The sequence below is a fragment of the Schistocerca americana genome, chromosome 3 (assembly GCF_021461395.2).
Source record: "Schistocerca americana isolate TAMUIC-IGC-003095 chromosome 3, iqSchAmer2.1, whole genome shotgun sequence".
NCBI lineage: Eukaryota > Metazoa > Arthropoda > Insecta > Orthoptera > Acrididae > Schistocerca > Schistocerca americana.
Genome location: NC_060121.1, coordinates 113497951 through 113524366, shown reverse-complemented (window position 1 = coordinate 113524366; position 26416 = coordinate 113497951). Strand labels below are relative to the sequence as shown.

The 26416-nt window shown below is 39.7% G+C and overlaps 1 protein-coding gene across 1 annotated transcript in view; it reads left to right on the top strand.

Annotated features, from left to right (window-relative positions):
• LOC124605904 (coiled-coil and C2 domain-containing protein 2A) overlaps window positions 1–26416 on the top strand; it is a 348984-nt gene that overhangs the window by 197241 nt on the left and 125327 nt on the right. The window contains exons 13-14 of the mRNA XM_047137851.1: window positions 8682–9005; window positions 13458–13653. Of these exons, the coding sequence (XP_046993807.1) occupies window positions 8682–9005; window positions 13458–13653 (520 nt within the window). The remainder of the gene's footprint in view (window positions 1–8681; window positions 9006–13457; window positions 13654–26416) is intronic.

The window sequence follows — 26416 nt, the reverse complement described above, 5'->3', positions numbered from 1 at the left end:
TAGCAGCAAACATGAAAAAAGAATACACCGCAAAATGTTTATATTCATATTATTCTTATGGTGAAGATAATGTTAGACTGTGATAATACAGCATGTGATTCACATTTCATCAGGTTCCTATTAGCAACCATCTGTTGTCACAGGTAGGAAAAAAATTCAGAACGTAGAGTTGGCCATATTGACAAGCATCCCTAAAAGTCTTGCCAGTCGGATTTTCATAGTACATAGAAATTCTGCTACATTCGAAGATGAACAATACAGAATTTGTATTTACTTCATTGAATAATGTATGAAAATGCAGTGTCGAAACTCAGGGCGGAGAAAAAAAAGCTCGTCTTCCACCTTTTTTTAAATTTATTTACTGACGCAGAGGTTTTGGCGCCAGTATTTATCTCTGTGCCTACAAAGCATGCCTGTGTAGCGCTACATATATTCGACGGCAGAAGTTAGTTGTGGCAGCACCTACCAATATTTTTCAGAACTTCCGCTTTTTTGCATTCGATTCTAAGCCGCAGGCGGTTTTTTGGATTACAAAGACCGTAAAAAAAGTGCGGCTTAGATTCAAGTAAATACGGTAAGTAGGCATCTACAGAGGAGTACATGCAGGGTGTCACGTGGACACGTGACCGTGCAGATGCGAGCTGGTACCTATGAATGCAGCATTGTGTACCACTATCTCTGCGTCCTGTGGTGGCATAGGTAGCAGCCCCAGATGCTGTGGCAAGTGCAGGAGGCTTGGTGGTAAACATCTCAGTGACTTTTACATTGACAAACGTCTTCAGGGGTGAGGCAGGGTCCATCCCTGGCCCCCAATGCATATCCATAAGTGTGGGCACAGCCCTACATACACCTCACCCCTCCCCCTTTAAGAGAAATGGCTCAGCCATCTCAGAGATGTGAGTGTGTGAACATGTTCCTGAGAAATGACCAACTAGTTGCTGAATACTGTAACACATCCTCACACCCCACAATCATTGAAAAGAACCAAAACACTGTGCATAAGAAAGAACCCCAAGACTGACATGAACATCCATAGAAGAAAGCACAACTAATAAGACTGCTGAGCACATGCTGCAATACACAAGAAGAGAAAAACCATATAAACATTGCACAATAGCTTCCAAACCTCAGTGCAAGGCACATGAATGTACTGAAATAAGGCTCTAAACAACACAAAATGTGATTCCATCAAGACAAGCATGCCATGTCGGTGTAGGGTAATGGCAACTGTCCTCTCCAGGCGGGAGCGGGGCTTGTGGCAAAATTTCCACAGAAGCACAACCCGAGACCCAGAAGGACATTTGATGGGATTGGCAGTGCCAGCAGCAGAGCTGGCAGTAACAGCAGTAGCAGCTGCTGGGATGGCAATGGTGGCACCACTGGGACCAGTGTGGAGGCACTGGCATTGGCATCAAGAGGATCAGTGGTCAAAGGTCTGGCGACGACTGCACTTACAAGAGAGCTGGCATTGACATTGACAAGGGTGGTGACATCAAGACGGTGAGCTGTAACAGGGCTGTTGAAGACAGGAGTGACAAGAAGGAAGTTTGCACCATCATTGACACAGTTGGTGGTGAAAGAGGACTGGCTGTGACAGGGCTAGTGATGATTGGAGAGATGAGAAGGCTGGCAGCATTGTCGATGGGGCTGGTGATGACAGGAGGGCCAGCCAAGACAGTGCCAATGATGACAGAGTTGATGAGAATGCAGTGTCATCATTGACAGGGTTGGTGATGACAGGAAAAGAGAGAGTGATGACTGGATTGATGAGAGGGCTGGCATTGGTGATTGCACGGCCAGCAGCACCAGGCTGGTGTTTGGTGGTGTCACTGGTAAGGACTGGCCCGATGGCAGATGGACTTCTGCCATAGAACTGTGTGAACACAAAACTGTCACACAGCACAACAACAACGCAACTGATTTGACTCAAGGTGACCCATCTCACCACATACAAAACTCGTGGATGCCCAGTCTGGACACTGTCCTTGATTGAGCTCACTCGAACACTGAGGGGAAGACTGCTTAGTGGTAATCGAGACTGTGGCACTCATGCGGCTCAACCAGAGTTGACTGTCAGTACAAAATGCACTCTTATGTTCCACTAACAAGCCAAAATTGACATCCTGCAGATGAGAGTCTGGGAATAACTGACAACAGAAACTAAAGACATCTGTATCTGCACTTGCAATGAAGTGAACACTGTGTTGCATATGTTGTATGCTTTATGCTGTAAGGCGGGTCTCCAACCTTTGACTGTATGTGGACCAATCCTCTTTCTGGCTGTCAAACATCTGATTATTTGGCACCAATCCAGGGGTGGTTTATTGACATGCGGCCATTGCAGTCATAACCTGAGTAAGCTGAGTTATGATCTGCAGCAGTTTCTGTATTTGCTGCTCCTATAACTGAATGACTTGTGCCAAAGACAGCCACAATGATTGGACTGACGAGGTAACAGAAAATGACCCTCAAACCTTATGCAAAAGTACACTGCCAACTTGCTGTAATCTGGATGTCACTGAAGTACAAAAATTACACCAAAGAACCACTGAAAATGATGCAGACCAAGAGCATCAATTAAGACAATGCCTAATGCAACAACACAATAATAGACTGCTGAATCATACATAAAACAGGGCAGTTACAAAGAAACCAATTTTATAAACTTGCAACTGGTAAGAAACTTTGACACCATTGGGGAAATGAACTTCAAACAAGTGCCTACCAAAATTCAGAAAACCAATTGGAAAAAAACATGAGAAGCATGACTATGTTGCCCCATCAGAATGACAGTATTGAGATACATAGTTTGCAGTAACAATTCTTATTGACAAGACTAAACTACATGCAACTTCTAGGAACACATGTCCGCACAACTTGATAATAGAAATGTTAATCCTCAACAGTGCCTTAAAGGTACACACGAGGATGAAATCCATGAATGTCGATGTGGTGAGGAGCAGGGAGGATAAGTAATGACAAACTTCCACAAGTCTGGGAGCTCATTGGCAGCATCTTACTGAAGAGCTGTAAGATGCTGTAACAAAATGGTCCCACAAGGCAATCAGCTCATGGACAATCACATACAGATACAGTGAAGAGTTGCTCTTGGGAGTGACTGACAAAAATGCAGCTTCATACGGCACTCGTGATTGAGGGTAAGATAACACCTCGGGTGGCAGCAGCAGTGGCAGGCATCGAAGACTCAAATCAGCTATCAGTCGGTCAGAACCTGGAGTCAAATCAGCTATCAGTCGGACAGAACCTGGAGTGTAACTGGCTGGAGCACCAGCCTCAGTAGGCATTAATGGAAGAGTATGTGCATGGTGTCATCATATGAACACGTGGCTGCATGGATGTGAGGAGGTGCCTGCGACTGCAACATTGTACTGTAACCTGCATGTCTCATAGTGCCGTGGGTAGCATCTCCAGGTCCCATGGCAACTCCAGCAGGCTTGGTCCTGAACAGCTCAGTGACTTTTTGGCAAACATCCTCCAAGGTCTGCCAGGTGTTGTACCTGCCCTGTGTAGTATATCTGTAAGTGTGATGGCTGAATATGTAGGGGTGCAGCTCTGCATAGAGCACATGTGCAATACAAAGTATCTGGCTCTATCAAGCATATCAGAACAGACAGTGGGCGGTGTGAGGGTTGTGATGTTGGGAAGTCCTATAAAGTTTACATATCGAGCTGGCGCAGAACTGAACATCCGTCAGCCAACATTGTGGAGAATCCTTCATAAATTGTTAAGAGTGAAGCTGTACAAATTGCAAATCCATAAGCCATGATGACAGATTGTGCCATTTGCAGTTCTGCATTGATGTACAGAACAATCTTGAAAATAGTGACTTTGTGATAAAATCAGTCTTCAGTGATGAAACCACTTTTCGTCTTTTGGGAAAGGTCAATCGACACAACACATGCATATGTGGGTCTGAGAATTGGCGTACTCCTGGGGAATATGCCCAGGATCCTGAGGAAGTTAACATGCTCTGTGTCATGTCCAGCAAGACAGTCTGTGGACCATTCTTCCTTGCTGAGAGAAATGACAATGGTATCACCTGCACCAGTCCACATTTCTACAGTTGTGTATGAAATCAGCTGAATTGTGTGTGTGTGTGTGTGTGTGTGTGTGTATCTCTCTCTCTCTCTTTTTTTTTTTTTTTTTTTTTTGCGCGCGTACATCAAGGATAGCGTTTATGTTCCATCTCTGCTGCAGAACCTTGAAGAATTATTATGACATCACACTGAAGTAGCTGTTTTTACCAACACTCCTGATATGGGAAGAATTGGACTAACAGTTAGGTGCCATGTGGCAAATGATAGACATGTAGAACATTTATAAACATGGTAAAATAATAAATATGTAAAAAGTAAAAAATAAAAACTTTGATTGTTTGTCTTTTCTTTCTGTATCATTTGTTATGTTTTTCCTGCTCATTTACCTGTATCAATTTCTTGAAATGTTCATAGACTTTATCTTTACTGTCAACAAAGAAGTGTTTCATGTAACTGTATTGTATCTAAACTATTTTGACAGAATGTAAGAGCCAAAACATCACTTCCATATAAATGGATAATAACAGATAATCATTTCTGGAGTGTGTGCAACTCAAGTGCATTAAATTCTACATCTGCCTGCAGCTTATCTCATACTGAAGGCAAATAACGATGTTGATGGTAAGTTTAATTAAGCACACTCCTCGGTACTACTCAAGAGAAGTAGACTGTAATGGCACTATGTTCCATCCTCTCCCTTCTGTCCTAGTATCATCAATGGCAGAGGCAGGGCACTAAATTTTATTTGGTCTAATCAAAATCTCATGTACTGAAACAACTGGATTTAAGATGTATAAAACTCAAGAAGCAAAAGTAGCACCAAGTTAAAAGACTTGTTCTGACAGTGAGCCATACAATTCCAAATCACATGAGACCCTTTTTCCATTAAGAACTGGGATGTATTTTTTTTAACACAATATCAGTTATTATGAGTCTAGTGTAAGACACAAATAACCAATGGTCAAAGTAACACATGTTTATTGGCCTTGAGGAACTGTAAATTGGGGTAACTGATTTACTGAAAGTTGCATGCTATGTGCCTTAAAAATCAAATGAAACTATATGGGTGTAGATACCTTTTCATGTCACAAGTATCTACAATGTACATATGCAGATTGAAACAATAAATTTGTACAATGGCTGAGATTCAAACGTGGAGCTCCTCGTCACTAGGCAGATGTGCTACTTGCTATGCCACTCTGGCACAGTGGGTTTCAACTGTACAGACTACCCTAGCATGCCTTTCCTGTTTTGTTCAATGCTTAAATGCTATTCCAGTACAGTTGGAGAGACTCTGCAATGCTTTTTGAGTTTAGGGCGAATACTAAATGAGCTGAGGCATAAATGGGAATTTGTATTGAGGAGGGAGGCACACTAGCACAGTCTGTGCAGTTGTGCAAAGCCACTGTGCCAGGGTGGCATAGTGGTTAGTGTGTCTGCCTAGTGAGCAGGTGACGCAGGTTCGAATTGCAGCAATGGTACAAATTTTCATTTGATGCTTCAGTCAGCAGATGTACTTCAAAAATCAGTTCCCTAGAAAAGTGAAATAGTAAGGTTAATGAGTCAGAACTTAAGGAAGTACAAGAGCACCAGTGAGATTATGAAGTATCTTGGAAGAAAATACAGGGGATGAAGGGTGAATGCTGGAGACAAAAAATAATTTGATAGGAGGAACTGTTACTGCATGTTTCCTATGCAGACCAAATCTGTGTTCTCACCATCTCCCTTCAGTGTAATGTTGATATCTTTATCCCGCATAGCATATCTCCCATTATTAAGTTTCTTGTGACCACTGCTTATGCCTTTCCTTTATCTAAATATACGCACCTCCTGTAGCCAAACTGTGAAGTGCATGGCAGAGAGCTTAGTGTGGTACCATAAGTTAGCATTTCTTTCTGTTCCAGTCGGATATGAAGCACAGGAACAATGACTGCTTATTGTTTCTGTGAATGCTGTAATTAGTCTTATCTTCATGGTCATTACAGGAGTGATACACTGGTTGATGAAGAATATCTCTAGATTCTTCACATACTACTAGTTCTCAAAACTTTGTACATTAGCTTTTGGGAGATAAGTGGTGTCTATCTTAAAGAATCTGTCAGTTCAGGTCTTTCAACATTTCTGTGGTGCTCTTCCACAGGTCAAACGAACATGTGACTATTCATGTGAGCCTTCCTTGTATACTTTTAGTATTCCCTGTTAGTCCCATTTGGCAGAGGTACTATACACTTGAGCAGTACTCATAAGATGAGACAAACAACTGATTTGAAAGGAATGTATTTTAAGTGGCAGCTCATAAGGCGGTATGATCTTAGTATTTCTTACACACTGTCACAACAGTTCTCCACTCTACTGTTGCCCAAAAAGTTCATGCAGACTCTTATGAAGATGCCAGTGTCATTTTTTCAACATCTCTCAACAAATCAAGGAAATGTTCATCAGAGTTCCTTCCTGTATTTTTGCTTGAGCAATCCTGGGAAACTTCTCTTGCCAGTGCTTGAATTCAGGTAAAATGTTGTCTGTGGCTTTTACAAAAATTTTGGCATGACCCAATATAATGTGCAATGGACACAGATACATATTTTTGGGTCAACAGGAGGAGTGTTTATCACAATCTTCTGTCCAGGCAGGAGTACATTTCAATGACGCAATTTTTTCCCATAATAGTGCTTTTCTATTTCTGCAGTCCCACTGATATACAATGCAACAGCATTTTGTGTAACTGAGCTGCATGCGAAGAAAAATTGCAATTACCTAGCAATACATGGTGTTTTTATTTCTCATACTAGGTTAGTGGGAGTAACAGTTTAAAGAATGAGATTTTCACTCTGCAGCGGAGTGTGCGCTGAAATGAAACTTCCTGGCAGATTAAAACTGTGTGCCCGACCGAGGCTCGAACTTGGGTCCCGAGTTCGAGTCTTGGTCGGGCACACAGTTTTAACAGTTTAAAGTTCCGATATGTCTCTCATGAGCAATCTGACCAGAATGAAATTTTCTATAAGATTAGATGCTGAAGTAATGAATTAAAATTTGTGCCAATGCCAGTGCCGGAAAAAAAAAGGGTTGTTTCCCTTGGAGAAATATTCAGAAGAACAGCATGGTGCTAACAATAAACACTCACTACACTTTTCAATTGCAAAAAATAATATTTCACCCTTTTAATTTTGAAGCTGGAAGCTCAGCCTGTTATTTTGACAATTTAAACCACAGATGGTATCATTGAGATCCCCATGACACCAAAAGTGTCGCTCATTTGATTCACAGCGACATTGAAGCATTGGGTTGGCCTGCATATCTTCTTTGCTGTCTTAAGTGTATTTGTCACTGTATTCACCTTCAGTCACTGTCACACTCTTCGGAGGCACTGGTATCTGTTACCCTTCTTTGTGACACAAAGACCTTATAGCAGATGGTAAATTAGGATATATTTGTCAGACAAAAGAGCAGTCCATTGGCTCCCTCCAAATCAGGGGAGCAGCAAAGGATATTGACATGATCTTTTTACCAGTACATGAGAAACAGCATTCTGGTGGGGTCCAATTATCATCCTCCTTCTTAACCTTACACCCAAAATAAAGTTCATTTCACTTCTTTACAAGAGGTTTAAGTTTCCGTTTTGTGATTTCAGAGATAACTGTCTACAGATATAACAAAAAGAATTTGTGCTTTTTAAATAGGCACATAGGTCATTTCTTCTTCTGAATTTATAAAAGCACAAACATTCATGACCTTAGAAAACAAGGAATCACTTCTAATAACTGTCAGAACTCTCTAGGCTGAGATGCAAGTGGCAAAAAATGGAATGTGATTGTGTGAGTTCAGAATGAGTCGTCAGTAGTGTTATTGAATCACCTTCATTTCCTGAAGGTAATTTTTGAACTGAGGTGTACATGTGGCAATTCACTGTACTTTTTTTGATTATTTTTCAGCAATTAAATCTGCTGAAAATTTAAGTTAGGTTTTTTAGATTAAGCTACAGAAGAATAACCAGTATGCAGCATTTTCAAGGATTTTGATAGCTATGTGGTAGAGTAATATGAGAAACTCAGCCTGATAGCCAAAAACTTATTTAATTATCAAATTTACCACCCAAGATTTAGCAAAGAACACCATTTCAAAAATTTTGTTGATCAGCGTAATCTGTGAATTAGTCATGTCCGGATCAAGAGTCCCTATCTCAAATTGATACATTCGTCATTTCTGCATCACCTCTGAAGTTTGTAACATCATCAGTGTCATAGATATATCCTGTATAAGCTATCTGCCAGACATTATTTTTCACATTGTTTGTTTTGTTACAAAGAAATGTAACATAATCCAAACCTTGCTTCTTAAAACAACAACAAAATAAAATGTTTATGTAAACATTTCTCATGTTTTACATTTAACTGTTATGGGAAACAAAGTTGTTAAGTGTAAAATATGAGGCACATTTACATGAGTGTGTGAGTATGAGACTGCACTAAAAAGCAAGGTCTGGGATTATGTTACATTTCTTTGTAATAAAATGATCAGTGTGGAAAGTAATGTCTAGTGCATTCATTTTGCAATAGGTATTTGTATTATCAGTCTGTGAACATATTTGTAGCATGAAATGTAATAACATTTTTTATTTTTTCCCAGTACATTAGGTTTGACATTCATGAAATGGTTACAACCAAAACGACCACTTCGACCAGTACGAAAAGAACGAAAGAAAGTGACAACACAAAACATTTCCACCACAGAAGTAAAGATTATTATAAATATTGTACGTGCATTTGATGTTCCTGTCAGGAAAGATGTAGATACTTTGGGCATCACCACAGTTGGGCCACAGGGTTGCAAGTTCACACTGGTTCCAGTAAGACCATTTGTTGAAGTATCATTTCAAGATACTGTCTGTAGAACAACCACTGCTGAAGGAGCAAATCCCACATGGAATCAAGAGCTTCAAATACTACTGCGGTGAGTAAGACTTACTTTTTCATCTCAGCATACATTTACAGTACTAGGGATATGAAATATAGGGCACATTTTTTGTTTATTTTAGATACATCCTCTTCATTCTATAGTATGAGGTCTTTCCAAGATCTCAAAAACATAGCTAACTTAATCTTCTGTGGAAAAGTCAATGAAGATGTAAAAATAATGTCATTTGACTTACAGGGAACTGTGAACTTGGACGTCAACTTAATAAGTTATTTCACTTGGCAAGAACAGTTTTCGTTTATCATTGGGAAGGCTAGTCATCACAGATATATTCCTACTGTTATGCAGTTTGAATGTGTTCGTTGTGCAGATGTTCAAAATGTGAAACAATCAACATTTTATGAAAAAAGTGTGTGTTGGTCAGTTATACGGTAAATTAAATTGGGAAACATTTATGTTTATTTTTGAATGGAAATTTGTTGAGAGTAAAGGTCTCTCTCATACTAAGATATGAGTATATTTGTTATTTTCTGATTTGATGCTAGCAGTCTTACTCAGATGATTATCATGGGTGAAATTTGGATATTTATTTACTGCGTTGAAATAAAAAGATGAAGTCAGGTAGTTACACAAGGGAGAGAACCGACATGAATAAAGAAACTATCATTATATGGTTTATTGATGTAGATGAATGATGAAGGATAGTTATAGGCTAACATCTCATTGACAATGAATAAGTGAGGGCAGACAGTTTTTGCACATATGAAGTTTTTACTTATTAATTTTTGGTATTGTTTGTGAAGGCTTCTCAATGTAATAAACACCAGGTTTATTATATATATATATATATATATATATATATATATATATATATATATATATATATATATATATACAGTTTTCACACACTCTTAGTCATTACAGAAATGAAGAAGATAGTATGGATTAGACAAAATCTTTAGGACCCTTTTGGTAAGGTGCTACATTTCTGCATCCCATCACAGAAGATGCCTGTAAAAACAAAGACAGCTTCCTAGGTTGTATGAAATTGTTTGCATCCTCCTCTTCTATGAAGCTCAACAGTTACAAAATAACCTTAAGTAAACCACACATGTCAATCCAGACTGATCTTAGTACCAGAAAAAGAGGAAATCATCAAATTATCAAGTCATGGAAGAGTGACAAAGTACCAGAGGAGATGCAATCTGAAAACATATTTGTGGAAAGCTAATAAATGTATGTAAATATTAATTTTATGTGTATAAATTGTAGGTATATTGTATTGTATATGATTTTGCTGACGAAATCCAATGTAAATTGTTACATAGATTAATAAAGAAATCAATCAATCAATGAAATTTGAGTAACAGCGGGTTTCTCAGATGGCTAGATGTTAATTGTGACTCACACCCTTTAACAAAACAAAAGTGAATAATCACAGTGGCATAATATTCATAATTATTTAAAAACTTTTAAAAGTCTTTGAGGCCCCAGTAGAGTAGTGGTTGACAGAATATAGAAGAAAACTTCAGAACAGATGCTGACATATTAAGCAGCTCTTAAACATTATATCTGTTCATTTGTATACAGAACTCAGAAATGAGACTTCAGAACGACTGCCATTTTTATAGACAGCATTGTTCTCCGGCGATGTTTCAGCAAGTTTTTTACTTGCCATCTTCAGGCGAAGTGTTGGGTTCACATCTCATCTGGATCTTTATAGCCACTGGACCATGGGCTTCTCTGCATCCTTGGTGCCGTTCGGGCCAATCAGGCACTAGCAGAATCGACATGGCGGCACGTCTCATCTCGGTGCAGCCCGTTTATTCCATTCGCCGCCACCGACCTGCCTCCCTCAGTGTGCTCTTGTCTTATTCTTGATATATTGTTCTCTACATGGTGCTGAACTGGAACACAATATTATCAAGTATAAGATGAGAGCGCACCGCTGGGGGGCAGGTCAGTGGTGGCAAATGGAATAAACAGTGCGCACCGAGACGAGACGCAAGGAACTGGCGCCTACGGTTCTCCCCCCACCACACGCCACTGCACTGATCCTGCTCATGCCTGATTGGCCTGACTGGCACTGAGGATGCAGAGAATCCCAAGGTCCTGCAGCTATAAAGATCCGGACGAGATGTGAACCTGACACTTCACCTGAAGATGGCAAGTAAGAAACTTGCTGAAATGTTGCTGGAGAACAACGCATTGACTAGGCTGTCAACCAGAGAAGATTTTATCATCAAGATTCACCGAGAAAGCCTGCATTCTCATATAGCACTCAACGTGATTTATCCCCAGCTAAAACTTGATACAAACAGATGTAATAAATTTGGCATCACTGTCGTGTGTCGTGGACATGGGTTGAAACCGTGAAGATATCATCGGGGAACGTGAACCTTACCAGCTTCAGCTTCACTCTGACCCATCTCACCTCATCGTCTCATCCAAACGTGCCAACTTGCTGGATTTCGGCCTACACCTCTCTGATGGTGACATCCATAATTGTGTCTGTATTAAGCCCAGTAACAACCAACAGTGCCTGCATTTTGATAGCTGTCTCCCCTTCCACACCATAAAATCACTCTGATATAGTCAGGCCACTGGTGGACGGTATATCTGCACTGATGAGAATTGCGTTGTCCAGTATGCTGAAGGTCTCACAGAGGCCGTCACAGACAGACACTACCCTCCCAAGGTTATTCTTCAAAGAGATTTCCCATGCCATTTCCTCATACATCCATAATTGTCCCACCACCCCCAAAGAATAAGTTGCAAAGAAGTGCCTCCCGTGTCACCCATCATCACCACGAACTGGAGCATCTAATCCAGACATATCCCTTGCCAAGGCTTTGGTTATCTATCTTTGTGCCCTGAAATGAGGGGCATTCTACCCACCATCCTTCCCATTCCTCCTAACGAGCTATTCTGTCAGCCATCCGATCTACAACATCGTGGTCCATCTGTAAGTCACTCCCCCAACCTCTTGCCACAGTGATCACATTCTTGTGTGGTAGATCCAGATGCAACACCACTTGCCTGATTTCCCCCCCCCCCCCCCTCCTCCTCCTCCTCCCCCCCCCCCCCCCCCCCCAGCACATTCTGCTCCAGTCCTTGACACAGGTTTACCCATTGGTGAAAACACCCATTTTGTATGTGAGTTCTGCTGCAATTTCTGTGCAGCATTTCCTTTGGGTGGGATCACCAACCAATTGTCCACCAGAGCGGACGGTCACCACCAAATTGTGCCAGGTGCAGAGTTGATCATCCAGTGGTGCAATACACTGCTGAGCACAACATCCTTCAGTTCAATGGCTGTTTCACACCCCGTGCCATTTGAATCCTTCCCTGTAGCAGCAACCTTTCTGAACTACATAGATGGAAGCTATCCTCAGTACAGATCCTTTGTTCTTGTAATCCTCTTTTCCTCAGTCTTCACACCCTACTCAGTGGTTGTCACTTCTTCCGTTCTGTCACCTCCTCCCAACCCACACCTCTACATCAGTTTCACTGTGTGCCACACCTCCACACCTCACAGGCTCCAGTGCAGATGTGTCACATTCCTAGCCAGTGCACCTGCCACCCCCCCCCTCCCACTTCCACACCTGCTGCCTCTCTTTTGGCCACAGGAGGGATAGAGAGAGAGAGAGAGAGAGAGAGAGAGAGAGAGAGAGAGAGAGAGAGAGATAGGCAGTGAGGAATTATTTGTACCGTAGCTCTTCGATGAATTTCTTTTGAAAGCCTGTCTTTTTTGGTGCCTGTCAGTGACTCACCACTTATGGTATTCATTGACAGGCACCTTTACTCCCAAATTATTTAAGAATATCTAGAGATGTTTCATATGTATGACTAATGAAAATAATGAGTACAGAGTGTGGCAGAGTAATTAAGCAAAGTTGCTTCTGGGAATGATAACACATCATTTGGGATAAGAGGATTGCTTGTCTGTGGCAACTAACAAGTATTATCTCAGAGAAAAACTGATCACATGAAGTTCATAATACCAACGAAACAAGAGAACTGGCTGACCATTGTTGAGAGTGATGTGCAAGATGACACTTATTTATGTATCTGTTGATCCAGACATCATAACAAAATAAATTAATTACATCAGCACCATCATCACACCAAACTGTGAAATTTTCACCTGGGCATTGTGTTTTATGGTATAAGTCATTACAAGTGAAATACAGTAAGTAACTAGCTTGGATATAAAACATGACTTACTTACAAAGGGATATACTTATTTTAATAATTTGTTACTACCAATATCACAGTTCCATCTTGCGATACACTTTGACAGTTTGCATTTTCCAAGAAGTAACTCAACATATGTAATTAATTTTACATCTTTAAACTGTAGCATATCACATCTTTACTGTATACTAATTGCATAAATTTGTAGATTAGTCTGAGTAGGCTGTAATTTCATTTAATGTTTATGAAATTGTTTACATATGGTTCAGTAAATTTCTATTAACTTAACAGTCCACCAGGTGGTGATTACTCTCATGGAACACTCCAGTCAATAAAAGATTCTGTTCATTTCAATTTGTTTGATGAGATTGTTATTGACCTTCTGGCTGATGATAGCATAAGGGAGACAAATATACATCAACGACTGGAGAGGAACTGGCTAGGAAGTCTGCAAATTCCATTTTCAACGTTGTACTTCAATTCCCAGGTAATTGATAGAATCAAAATCAGCCATTCAATATTTAAATACTTGTAACATCTTTGTTATTTTATTATTATAAAGTTGCTGATATGAAGCTTGTACAGCTGAGTTCTAAAATTTAAAGCTTTTAATTGTTTGTGAGTAATAATGTCTGTTAGAATGTATGAAAAGAGCTGTCTTTTGGAAACTGGTGTGACAGGTTTTTATATGAAAAAAATAATATTCTTGGTAGAGAAGTTTTATTTGCCCACACCACAATAATTATGTATATGGACTACTAGTTTTGATAAATTTTAACTGCCATCTTCAGACCTGAAAGAAATAGTTACAACAGAGTTTTTACAACTGTTTCTTGCAGTCAAGTATTAGTAATTCACTATGAAGAAATTTTTTGCAAAATATGTGCATTACATACCATCTGCATACAAGAGCAACTTCTCTACATAGTCAACTTTACTTGAGCTCATTTATTGTTTCGTTAATTAGTTCAGTTCTTGCTTGCAGTTGGATTTAATGTACGTGTTGCCATTTATTGTTTTTGTGCTGTGTACTGTTATGATAGTTGCTAATTGTGGATAAGCCTGTAGCAAGAAAAAAGAGGAAGACTGGTTTTGATTTGTCCACTTGAGTTGCGATAAGTTAAAAATGTGTGTGCTCTACTATAGTAGCCTACTTGCCCATTTCCAGCTGTTTAATGTTAGTACTGGCATCATTATTTGGAGACTGGTAGAACTTTGGGGTTCCAACAATTCTGTATTTCACAAGGCAGTGGAATGGTAAACAATATTACAGATGACATTATATTAAAATCACTGAATAAAATACACCTGGATTGACCTGCGTCACCCAAACATAGCGCTGATCAACAGAAACACCACCAAAACATTGGGTGGCTGCATGTCTTTAAAAAATTTGCTCAAAGTTCTATCATTAGTAGACCAGATGGCAAAATATCACCCAGTCTGGTCACCCAGCTAGTACTCAGTTATGAAAACCAGTTCTGATATGGAATTATGGGGAGGGGTTTGTGGAGAGCAGAAGAGGTATGTGATGGTAATACATTCTACAGTTTGTTTCTAAAATATTTTTCCAGTGGGCTGTTTGAATTTGCCTGAACGAACTGTTCCATGTACATGTGTCTCCCCGCCCCGCCTTTCATTCAAAATCTATTTATGCTCTTCTAACACTATAATAACTGAAGCAAGGAATTCAATGCCCATTAAATCTAAAAATATGCATATATTTATGTATCATCAAATGGCCAGGCATGCACAATTAAAGAAAATACGTGGCAGTATCAGAGTTTTGTAATACATTTTCTTTTATTTTAAAACAATGTACAAGAACCAGTTTTTCCAAATTCTACAATGACTGGAATAGATCTGCGGGATGAGGTGCTGAGCTAGCAACCCCTGAATTCAGGATGCAAAGTGTTCCAAATCCATCTGCTGGCAACCTTGATAATGGGTTTCTGTGGTTTCACATTTGCAATTTCAGAGAATGCCAATGTTGATCCCTTGCTATAGGCCACAGTAAGTTACTTCTGAGTTCCTTTCTTTCTTGACAGATTCCAGTTTTCTTAAAGGTGCAGCCTCGCTGTTTAAATGAAAAGAACTGCATCAAAGATGAACAGAACATCTCTTCAATCTCCAAGCACTAAAAGCCACACAATAAATTGATATGTATGTGGCAGCATGCACTGCCTAATATCTTCCAAAAACTTCACACATAAAAATGGGATTCTTCCGTGGTTCATATATCGGGTTCTGTTCAAAATAGAATGTAAGGTTCAAGTGTTTTGGATAGCCTTTGGCCTAGGGACTATTTGTGTACCCAACAGGACTGTCTTAGTGTCACAATCCTACAGCACAACGTCAAAATATGAAATTACACACTTACTCCTGCTTAGGTTCTTTTTGCATTTGCTGTGGTGTATGGTGGATCTTAAGGGGCTTATGGAGGCACTGTTAGTTATTGGGCAGCACCTTAGAAAAATGGTTTTTTACCCATTTTCCATACCAAAACTGAGCCACAGATTTGAAGGTGGCTATACACAGTAAATGGCTAAAATTTTTACAATATGTTCCAAAGAACCTGATCTCAAATAACTATGAAAATTTTGTAGATATCCTTATCTGTTTCTGAGATACAGAATTCAAAGTTATCTTGCAAGTACATGTCAAATAAGCACATAAAATCCTGTGTGAGATGAAATCTAAGTAATAAATAAGCACAGTAAATTTCTCATATTTTAACCTTATATTCTGTAGGCATTTATCTAGAAGTGATATCTTTCCATTTTCAAAAATCTTTATGTCACCAAGAAACATCCCAAAAAGATGATATTTGAGTACCAAAACTGAGCTGCAGATGCCATGATGACTATCCACAGCAAATGGGTGCAATTTTTACTATACATTCATAAGAACCCAATCTCAAACAAGCTTGAAAATTTTCTTGTTATCTTTTCCTGTTTCTGAGATATAGAGGTTCAAATTTACCATGCTAGTAGATATAAAATACATGAGGTGAAAATGTAATTTACAACATGACGTATCATGAAGAAAGATGCTGTAAAATGTCTCTGCTATTATCAGAACAGTTCTGATAATTCCATGTTGTGGTACTGAAGCACATACAGAATTTTTTTGTGTGTAAAATCCAGCCTGAGGTGTAAAATTAGTGTTCTATTATTTCGGTTTCACACAAGAAAACCATCAAAATTTTACTTACCCATACAGTTCTTTTCATATGAGTGACATGCTCTGCTGTAGCAGGAAAAAGTAGGACACCAGTGGAACAATGCTTATGTTGGAACACGAAAAGAGGTGAATATGCTCATGTTTAAATATCTCTGATTGAAAAGTTAGGGTAGTAGCTGCCTCATTCTAGCTTCCTCAGCACCTTTAAAATTTTTCGCAAAATTTGGTATGCAAACATATTCCTGCTTTTTTATGCTGTGAGAGAAGGAGACAGTGGCAGTGAGAGAGTGATGGAAAAGTAATAAGTAATAATAAGTCTGTGGTAGTAGATAGTGGTTGTGGTATAGAAAGAGTAGAGGAGACAGAGTGGCAGTGTGAGAGAAAGAGAGGGACACAGTGGCAGTGAAACATAGTGACAGAGACAGAACAGTGTCAGGATGAGAGTGAAGGAGACAGAACCTGTGGGACAGTAATAAAGAGGCAGAGAAAGTGGGAAAGGGTGGGAGACAGTGCTAATGAGAGACAGAGTCGATGACAGTGACAACAGTGAAGAATGAGACAGTGACAGTGAGAAGAGACAGCAGCAGTGAGAAGGAATAAATGATACAGTAGCAGCAAGGGAGAACAAGAGGAGACAGTGAGAGGAGAGAGCAATAGTAGGACAGAACGAATGAGACTGTGACTGTGAGATGGGAGTCAATGATAGTTAGAGAGACATAATGACAATGAATTGGGCTGACTGAGTGAGTGAGAATGGAAAGTGGGAGTGGGTGTATGTGAGCAAATTTTGGGTGGTGGACTAGTAGGCATGACCAGGTTACCGTTATCATTCTTTACAGCAGGTCCATATTTCTTCATCATCATCATCAGGGTTTCCTTCCAACGAGCCGCGTAGGAACTTTGTGAACGATATGCGTCCATTGGCTTCTGTCCTGGTATAACTTTTCCCTCTCCACTATATCCCATGTTACTCCTCTCCTCTTGCGATCTTCCGTAACCTGGTCTGCCCATCTCTTTCTAGGCTGTGCAATTGGTCTTCTTCCTGGTACCTCCATCCCCAAAAACTGGCATGGAGTTTGAGTAAGGTGCATTCACTTCACGTGGCTGAACCACTTCAATCTCAAAGCACTCATCCTCTCATCTGTAGACAATGTCACCTGCAGGTCTCTCCTTACATAGTCATTCCTGACTCTGTCTCTCCTAGTGTTTTGTAGAGCTGACTTAATGAACTTCATTTCACATGTTTGTATTTGACTTTCTACTCTGTTATTTATTGGCAGGAGATAAGTTTTATACATAGTCTGTTTGGCTCTTTGAGGGACTTCCTTGTCCCAGATCAGATTTCATACTTGGTGGAAGAAGCTAGATCTTTTTGTTATTCTGTTTAAAACTTCTAGTTTGGAACTTCCATCATGTGATATGATGTTACCCAGATAATTGAAGCTTTTCACACATTCGACTGCCTCCCTCTCCAGTATGGTGTGACAAGGTGTGGGTGTCCTGCTCATCTTCATTGCTCACAGTTAACTTCATTTTTTTAAATTTTGTGTTCCAGTATTCTAGTCTCCTCTGAACCTCCATTTCCGTCTCTCCCCAAATAGTGATGTCATCAGCAAAAATAAATACGTTGAGATCTTAATTTTCTTCTTCCTTGATTTCTTTCATGATTGTGTCCATAAGTGTAATGAAGAGTAAAGGGGAGAGTGAACTGCCTTGCTGACCTCTCTTTGTCTTAAACCATTTTGATCTTCCACCTCCTACTTGTACACTGCTCTCACAACCATTTTACAGCATCTGGACCTTTTTAATTAATGAATCAGGAACATTAGGTTTTCTCAAGCATTCCCATATTTTATCCCTTGGTACAGTGTCATATGTTTTTTCCAAATCCACGAATACTACTATCAAGTCCTTTCCTTTTTCCCAAAACTTCTCCATTAACTGATGGAGGGAGAAAGTGAGATCTATTGTTCCCCTATTACTTCTGAACCCATGCTGTTGTTCCTTTAATTGGTGTTCTAGAATTTTCCACAATCTTTTTTTCTATGACCTTTTCCATTATCTTAAGGCAGTGTGATAACAGTGTGATTCCTCGGTAGTTGGTGCATTTCTTTCTACTACCTTACTTGAACAATGGTATTGTAATTCCTTTCTTCCATTCATCTGGCACTTTGTGTTCTTTCTGTATCACCCCCAGCACCCAGTGTAACCACTGTATTCCTGTGGCTTTAATCATATCCGCCGTCAGCTCATCCACTCCAGCCGCCTTCCTACTTTTCATCTGTTTGAGGGAATTCTCAGTTTCTGATCAAGAGATTGGATCCTTCTCCTCCTCTAATTCAGTGACTTCAGTGTCACTTTCTTGTGCACCTTCCCCATTCAGTAAGATTTCAAAATAACTCTTCATCTCTTCTCTGATACCTTCAGTGTCCCTGATAATATCTCCATCCTCTGTTTCAATCACTTTTATGTCTTCTCTATCAGATCTTTTACTTTTCAATAACCCATATCGCAGTTTTTGGTTCCCTTTGCTATCCTGCTCTAGTTGCTGGGTGAATATTTCCCAACTCTTCTCCTTTTCTTTTTTCGCAATTATCTTTGCTTTTAGTTTCTTTTGTCAGTATTCCTTCTCCAGTATTGTCACCTTGTGTTCACCTTTGGTACCAGCCCCTGGTTCTGATTTCTTTTTTCAAGCTCTATGTTTTCCTTTGCCATATTACATTTTTTTATTGCATCTTTCACTCTATCGTTCCACCAACTGGTTTCTTTGTTCTTCACTTTACCCTTTGTTTTGCCGCATATCTGCACAGCACTGTCAACTATTGATGTTTTAAATAGGTTCCACTCTTCCTCTACACTACCCCTTTCAGTTTTTGGCAATTTTTGTGCTACTATACAGGGTGATTCAAAAAGAATACCACAACTTTAAAAATGTGTATTTAATGAAAGAAACATAATATAACCTTCTGTTATACATCGTTACAAAGAGTATTTAAAAAGGTTTTTTTTCACTCAAAAACAAGTTCAGAGATGTTCAATATGGCCCCCTCCAGACACACAAGCAATATCAACCCGATACTCCAACTCGTTCCACACTCTCTGTAGCATATCAGGCATAACAGTTTGGATAGCTGCTGTTATTTCTTGTTTCAAATCATCAATGGTGGCTGGGAGAGGTGGCCGAAACACCATATCCTTAACATACCCCCATAAGAAAAAATCGCAGGGGGTAAGATCAGGGCTTCTTGGAGGCCAGTGATGACGTGCTCTGTCACGGGCTGCCTGGCGGCCGATCCATCGCCTCGGGTAGTTGACGTTCAGGTAGTTACGGACAGATAAGTGCCAATGTGGTGGCGCTCCATCCTGCTGAAATATGAATTGTTGTGCTTCTTGTTCGAGCTGAGGGAACAGCCAATTCTCTAACATCTCCAGATACTGTAGTCCAGTTACAGTAGCACCTTCGAAGAAAAAGGGACCAAAAACTTTATTTGCTGAAATGGCGAACAAATGTACAACTAAATGAAACTTTATAGCTCCCTTAATTCACCGACAGATAGCGCTTAGCTCTGCCTTTTGTCGTTGCAGAGTTTTAAATTCCTAAAGTTGTGGTATTCTTTTTTAATCACCCTGTATTTTGGAAACTTTTCTTATTTTCTTCTTCTTTCAACTTTCACTCATTAATTTTTGGCATTCTTTGCACAGCGTTCAAACTTTTCACTTTATAATTCAGATCAGATAGTAGTGACCTGTGGTCACTATCCAAGTGCTCACTTGGTATGACTGTAGTGTCCCTTACTTTTCCTCCAATTAAGTTATCACTTAATATATAGTCTATAACTGTCTTAGATTTGTCATCCCAGCCATATCTTGTAGTCTTATGGCTGTCTTGTTTCTTGAAGAATGCATTCTTCACTAAAAGATGATTCCTTATGCACAGATTTAGAATTTCTTCACCCTCCACACTTCATCTTCTGTACCCAAAAGGGCCCATCACCTCCTCATATCTATTTCTATTCATGCTGATCTGAGCATTCAGATCCCCAATTATCATAATGTTATCTTCTCTTACTTGGTCTTCCAGTTCTTCAAGGAATTTAATTTTTTCTTCATCCTTGTACTCTTGCTGAGGTGCGTACACTTGGAGTATAGTAAAACTATTCTTTCTCAAGTTCACTCTTGCTCTAATTATCCTTTCACTTATAAAGCTCACATCTGTAACTAGATCAATGTCTTTGTAAAACACTAACACCACTCCAGTTTTTGCCTCTTTATTGTGACCCTGCCAGTATGATTTGTACCCACCTCTCAGCAATTTAGAGGATATGAGTCTTTCTCCTCTCCATCATGTCTACAATATCTTCAGTCTTTCCTGTCAAGGTTATTACATTTAATGTTCCCACTCTCAACTTGTTTTTGACTTTTTGTTGGATTCTAGTTGTCTGTTCTTGTTTATTGTATCTTCTTGCATTCCTTGGTTTTTATTCAGGCTGTGAAGAGCTGTCATTCATTCCAGGGGAACAAGAAGTGCTGTCTACATTAGGTATTTCTAATCCAAGGCTTGTTCTTTGATTGAAAGCAATAACAACTTTTTCTCATCTGCTGGCCTGCTAAGCCTAATGCATCTGAGGATTTTCTTTCAGAGTTCACTCCCTCAGTCTTTGAAAACCCCTCTTCACCACAAGGCAGTGGTTCCACTCCTCATTTGCACTTAGGAGGGAAAGGGTACCTCCTCCTCCACCAGCTGCGCCATACTAAAGATGTTCTTCTCCACTGTAGCTGCCATTAAGGACTACGCCATATCCCTGGCAAGGGTTGATAATGGTAAGGAAAAAGGAGAGGTTTAGGATAGGATAGGACAGGAGACAGGCTAATGATAGGTCATTGTGGTACACAGTTCGTCTGTCTTCTCCCCTTTGGCCTGTCTGGCATGGGTGGCCCTGCTGGTAGCTACACTACCGCCTGCATAGCCCTCTGAATCCAGAGCACGCAAACCTTTCTGAATAGGTTTTTAGAAGAGAAAATGAATTACCAAATAAAAAAAATGGTGTCATTTATAAAAGTCATACCTCTGTTCATATCTTTGTAAAAAAACAAAGCTGCAACAAAGGCAGTCATGCTGATTGATGTCCCCCTGACACCTAAAGAACAGAAAAGCTTTTCTTGCTTAATTTTATAGACCAAATAACACTATTTGTATGAAAGCTTCCTGAAACCAAAATAAAAATTTAAAAAATAAGTGAGTGTGTTTCCAGAATACATGAAAAACATGAGCCCCTTTAAGCTCCTCTTTAACATATCTGACCCCCCTTTGACAAAATCCTTGTGCCAAGCAATAGTTAAATGGTCTGTATTGTATTACAGAGTGACACCAGATGACTGCAGTCTCCTACATGATAACTTAGGAATATAGCACATATATTTTTCATGTTTGTATAATATATGCAGAGAAGACAGTAATCTGAAATTACAATTTTTGTATAAAATTCACACATTATAACTAATAGATAGGAAATGGCAGTGTCAGTGAGGTTGAACAGGTGCAACATTTAAAAGCAGAGAATCCACACCACTTAAATTTTGTCAAAACATAAAAGTATTTCATAAGATTCCAGATTAAAATCAAGAAATGTAGTGAACTATGCTCTTGACACTAAGGAACTTTTAGTGAGACAGTTTGTTTCTGTTCTTGACAGAACACTTTTTTACATTTACACAAATATTCACAGTATTTGCATTCATATTAATGGTATAACAGTAAATTACAGGCCTAGTTGATGCTTATTGACAGGTACTATATGTACAAAGCGTAATTTTGATCTTTGCCACCCAAGAGCTACAAGTTTACACATAATACATCTACACTGTTTAACTTCGTCAGCAAGATGCTGTTTGTAAATGGAAGATGTACAGTTTAATCATAATATGGCATCTGTGTACTGGCAAAGAAGGTAGTCTATATTCATATCAGTGAACTACGTACAAGTGAGAGAGAAAAGGAGAGGGCGGAAGGGGGGGGGGGGGCAGAAAGACAAGGGTAGAGGCAATATAGGTGGAATTAAGGACCATGTTGTCAAATAGCTTATCTCAAGCTTAGGTAAATGTGTCCAAGGGACATGTTGTACTAATACATTAAGATGATTATTCAAATTATGTACATAGCAGCAATCTTGTCACTGACATTGTGAAACCCTAAAACTGTCAGTAATATGAGCACACGGCGAGAATGATATGTACACAACTTGAATAATCATCTTAATGTATTAGTACAACATGTTATACTGCATGTCTCTTGGACATATTTGTCTATGCACGAGATGAACTGTCTCATGGCATTGTCCTTGACTCCACCTATATTGACCCCCCTCCCTCCCTTTCTTACCCCCCACCCCCACCCTTTTCTTTTTCGACTGATTGTAACAGTACGTTGCTGATAATGTTCTTGTGTGGCAGGTGCATATCATAGTCATGTTTTGTATATACTGTACCTGTCAATAAGCATAAACTCTGTCCATCACTGTCATACCATTAATGTATGTACAAACACTTTAAACATTTGTCTAAATGTAAAAAAGTGTTCTGTTGAGAAAAGATATGAACCATCTCCCTAAAAGCCCCTTGCCATCACCTGTCTAATCAACTTCATTTCTTCATTTTAATCATGGAATCTTATGAAATATTTTGGTGATGCTTTGACAAAACTTGAGTGATGTGAATTGTCTGCTCTCAAACATTGCACCTGTTGCAGCTTATTGACACTGCCACATCCCATCTCTTAATGAGAAACTGTGTTGAAATTCTTTTAAATTTTGTATAAAAAAAGTTGCTGATGAATCTTCTGAGCTGTACAGTCATGGTCAAAGAAACTTTTTGGTTCCTGATATTTTGTCCAGGGCTGTACTTGACATCTTTGAAGCTGCTCCTGGCAATTCTGAGTCTTGCTGACTTATGAGTTGGGCGTCGGAGAAAGACAAAAATACTGTGTAAAGTGGCCATGGTCGAGTTTACACATGATCAGCAGAGATAATCTTTGTCAGAGATAAAACTTAACTGTCGATTGTTGCCTGACAAGGATAAAAAAAAAAAGAGGCATATAATTCAATGATATATGGACAGTGCCTCTGCAGAATGAATAGATAAGTTTTTATCCTTGACAGGCAACAAATTGGTATTTTAAATTTTGTCTCTGACAAAGACTATCTCTGCTGCTCACATGTAAATTCAACCATGCCCACTTTATACAGTATTTGTGTCACTCTCTGATTCCCAACTCATCAGTTAGTATGACGTAAGTGTTGCCAAGAGCACCTCCAAAGACACCCAGCATGGCTCTGGATGAAATATGAGAAACCAAAAAGTTTCTTTGACTATGACCGTACAGCCCAGAAGATTCATCAGCAATTATAACATCCATATGTGAAAGTCTTCATAGTATGAAAAAAGTTGTAATTGCAGATTATTGTCATCTCTGTACGTATTATACAAACACGGAAAATATGTATGTGGTATATTCTTAGGTTATCATGTAGGAGACCGCTGTCATCTGGTGATACTCTCTAAAGCAATACAGTCCATTTGACTATTGCTTGGTAGTGCGTTCTCAGTTGCCAACCTTATGGGTTTTATCCATAACTTTTGTGAGTGGTTACCACAGTTAAATTCTTATTACTTGATGAGTGATGTTGCACTGGTGCGGTGCAACTCTGACATGCTTTATTATAGTCTTGGTGTTGGTTTTTCATAATTGCTTTTATGTATGTTACAGTTGTGCTCCCATGTGTTCATGACTAGATGACAGCACACCACATAGAGTGACACAAGGTTTGATGTATTTAGATGGTATGTAATGGACATATTTTGAAAAAGAGGTTCTTCATAATGGATTCTGTCTGTAAAAAATTGTTGTAAAAATTTCTTTCAGATCTGAAGATGGCAATTGAAGTTTGCCAAAACTTGTGGTGCATACATGTAATTACTGCAATGTGGGCGAATAAAACTTACAGCAGTCTCAATCTAGCTTTGAAAATGGCTCTGAGCACTATGGGACTTAACATCTATGGTCATCAGTCCCCTAGAACTTAGAACTAATTAAACCTAACTAACCTAAGGACATCACACAACACCCAGCCATCACGAGGCAGAGAAAATCCCTGACCCTGCCGGGAATCGAACCCGGGAACCCGGGCGTGGGAAGCGAGAACGCTACCGCACGACCACGAGATGCGGGCAATCTAGCTTTGAAAGTATGTTTTATTACTAGCAGTGCAGAGTCTAAAAATGGGTTGAAGCAGTTTGACTTTATTGGCTGCTCAATCATTTTTCCTGTTCTTGTCTATAAGAAATTCCTGCCAAATTATGAAACAGAATTACTGGGCAGTACTTACCTCAAGTAGGTGAAATGCATAGGACTGCTGACAGGCAAGTATGAAAGTAAAAGGGGACACATGCTCTAGCTTAATTTTTGTCTATCCTTGACCCCAATGGTGTTCCAAAAAGAAAGAATAAAAATAGAAAAGGCAAACGACATCCTACATTTATTATTTTTTCTATGCAGTTAATCCAAAGACCTTTTGTGCTCCAGCACAGAAATCTACAACACTACAAGGATTGGCAAACAAGATTAATATAAAACATACTTACATTGGTCAGTTGTAGTACAATTTCTGTCTCATAATTTATTAGTTTTCTTGAGTGAGTTTTCCTTTGATACAGGTATTCCAGGCAGACATGACTACAGTTCTTTGTGAACAACTGCTAGGAAGGCAGTGGAGCATGTGTGGTGGGGATAGGGAAGAGTACTTTTCATCTTGTCTGATTGCCTCTGTGGGCTCCAGTCAATTCCTGGCATAAAATATATTCAGGTGATTCATAATTCCCTTCTCCTGCTACAGACAAGGGAGTTGTTTTCTGGTGGACAGCTGTGAAACCTTGTCAGAAACACAGTGTGGCAGTTTTGTTGCCCCCAGTGAGTAATTGCCTCAATAGTGAACCAGAAGATCATTCATTGTGTTGTGATGTTTAAAGCTTTCCCGGCTTACTGATTGTTCCATAAAAACACGGGAGAACTGCCGGATATCAGTAACGTCCTGCCACGATATTTCAGCGCAGAGTCTTGTGGCCATCTTCAGGTGAGTGCCACTGTAGTAGTACTGGCGAGTACGCACTGAGCTCCACTATTTAAAGCCTTACTGAGGTGACATTGCGCATGCGCGTTCATAATGGCTCTGTGCGCTGCACCTCGCGCCCTCCACTGTGAAAGCCTGGCGTATTGGTATCAGGTCGATTTCCATCTTCATGCAGATAACTACGTCGACTACAAAGTTTCTCTATAACAGGATTCCAAGCAGAGTTTAGCTGATAACCGCTATCTATTGGTGAGAGTCTTGTTGTCAGACAATCTTATTTCCACAGATTCATTGATAATCGAGCTCCAAAAGTTTTATGTATGGGCCAAAATTTTTGTGTTGTTGTAATTCATGGAATGGTCTGTGGAAATACAATGTTCGGCGATTGCGGACTTTGTGGGTTGGAGAAGGCGAGTATGCCGTTGGTGTTCCACAATGCGTTCCTGCACAGTTCGTGTTGTTTGCCCTGTATATGATTTGCCGCATTCACACGGAATTTTGTAAACACCTGGTTTATGCAGGCCCAGGTCGTCTTTAACGGACCCCACCAGTGATGAAAGTTTGGAAGGAGGGCGAAAGATGACTCTCACTTGATACTTTCTCAATATTCTGCCTATCTGTGAAAAAATATTCCCAATAAATGGTAGATAAACAGTTGACCTGAAGGCCTCTTCCTCTTCCTTGTTCCGTCATTTGTAGGTCTTCATCAGAACAGAGTGAGCCATTATGAACATGCACGCTGAGCAGCGCATGCGCAATGTCACCTCAGTAAGGCTTTAAATAGCGGAGCTCAGCGCGTACTCGCCAGTACTACTACAGTGGCACTCACCTGAAGATGGCCAGAAGCCTCTGTGCTGAAATATCGTGGCAGGACATTACTGATATCTGGCAGTTCTCCCGTATTTTTATGGAACATTCATTGTGTTGCAATAAATTATTCTGGGG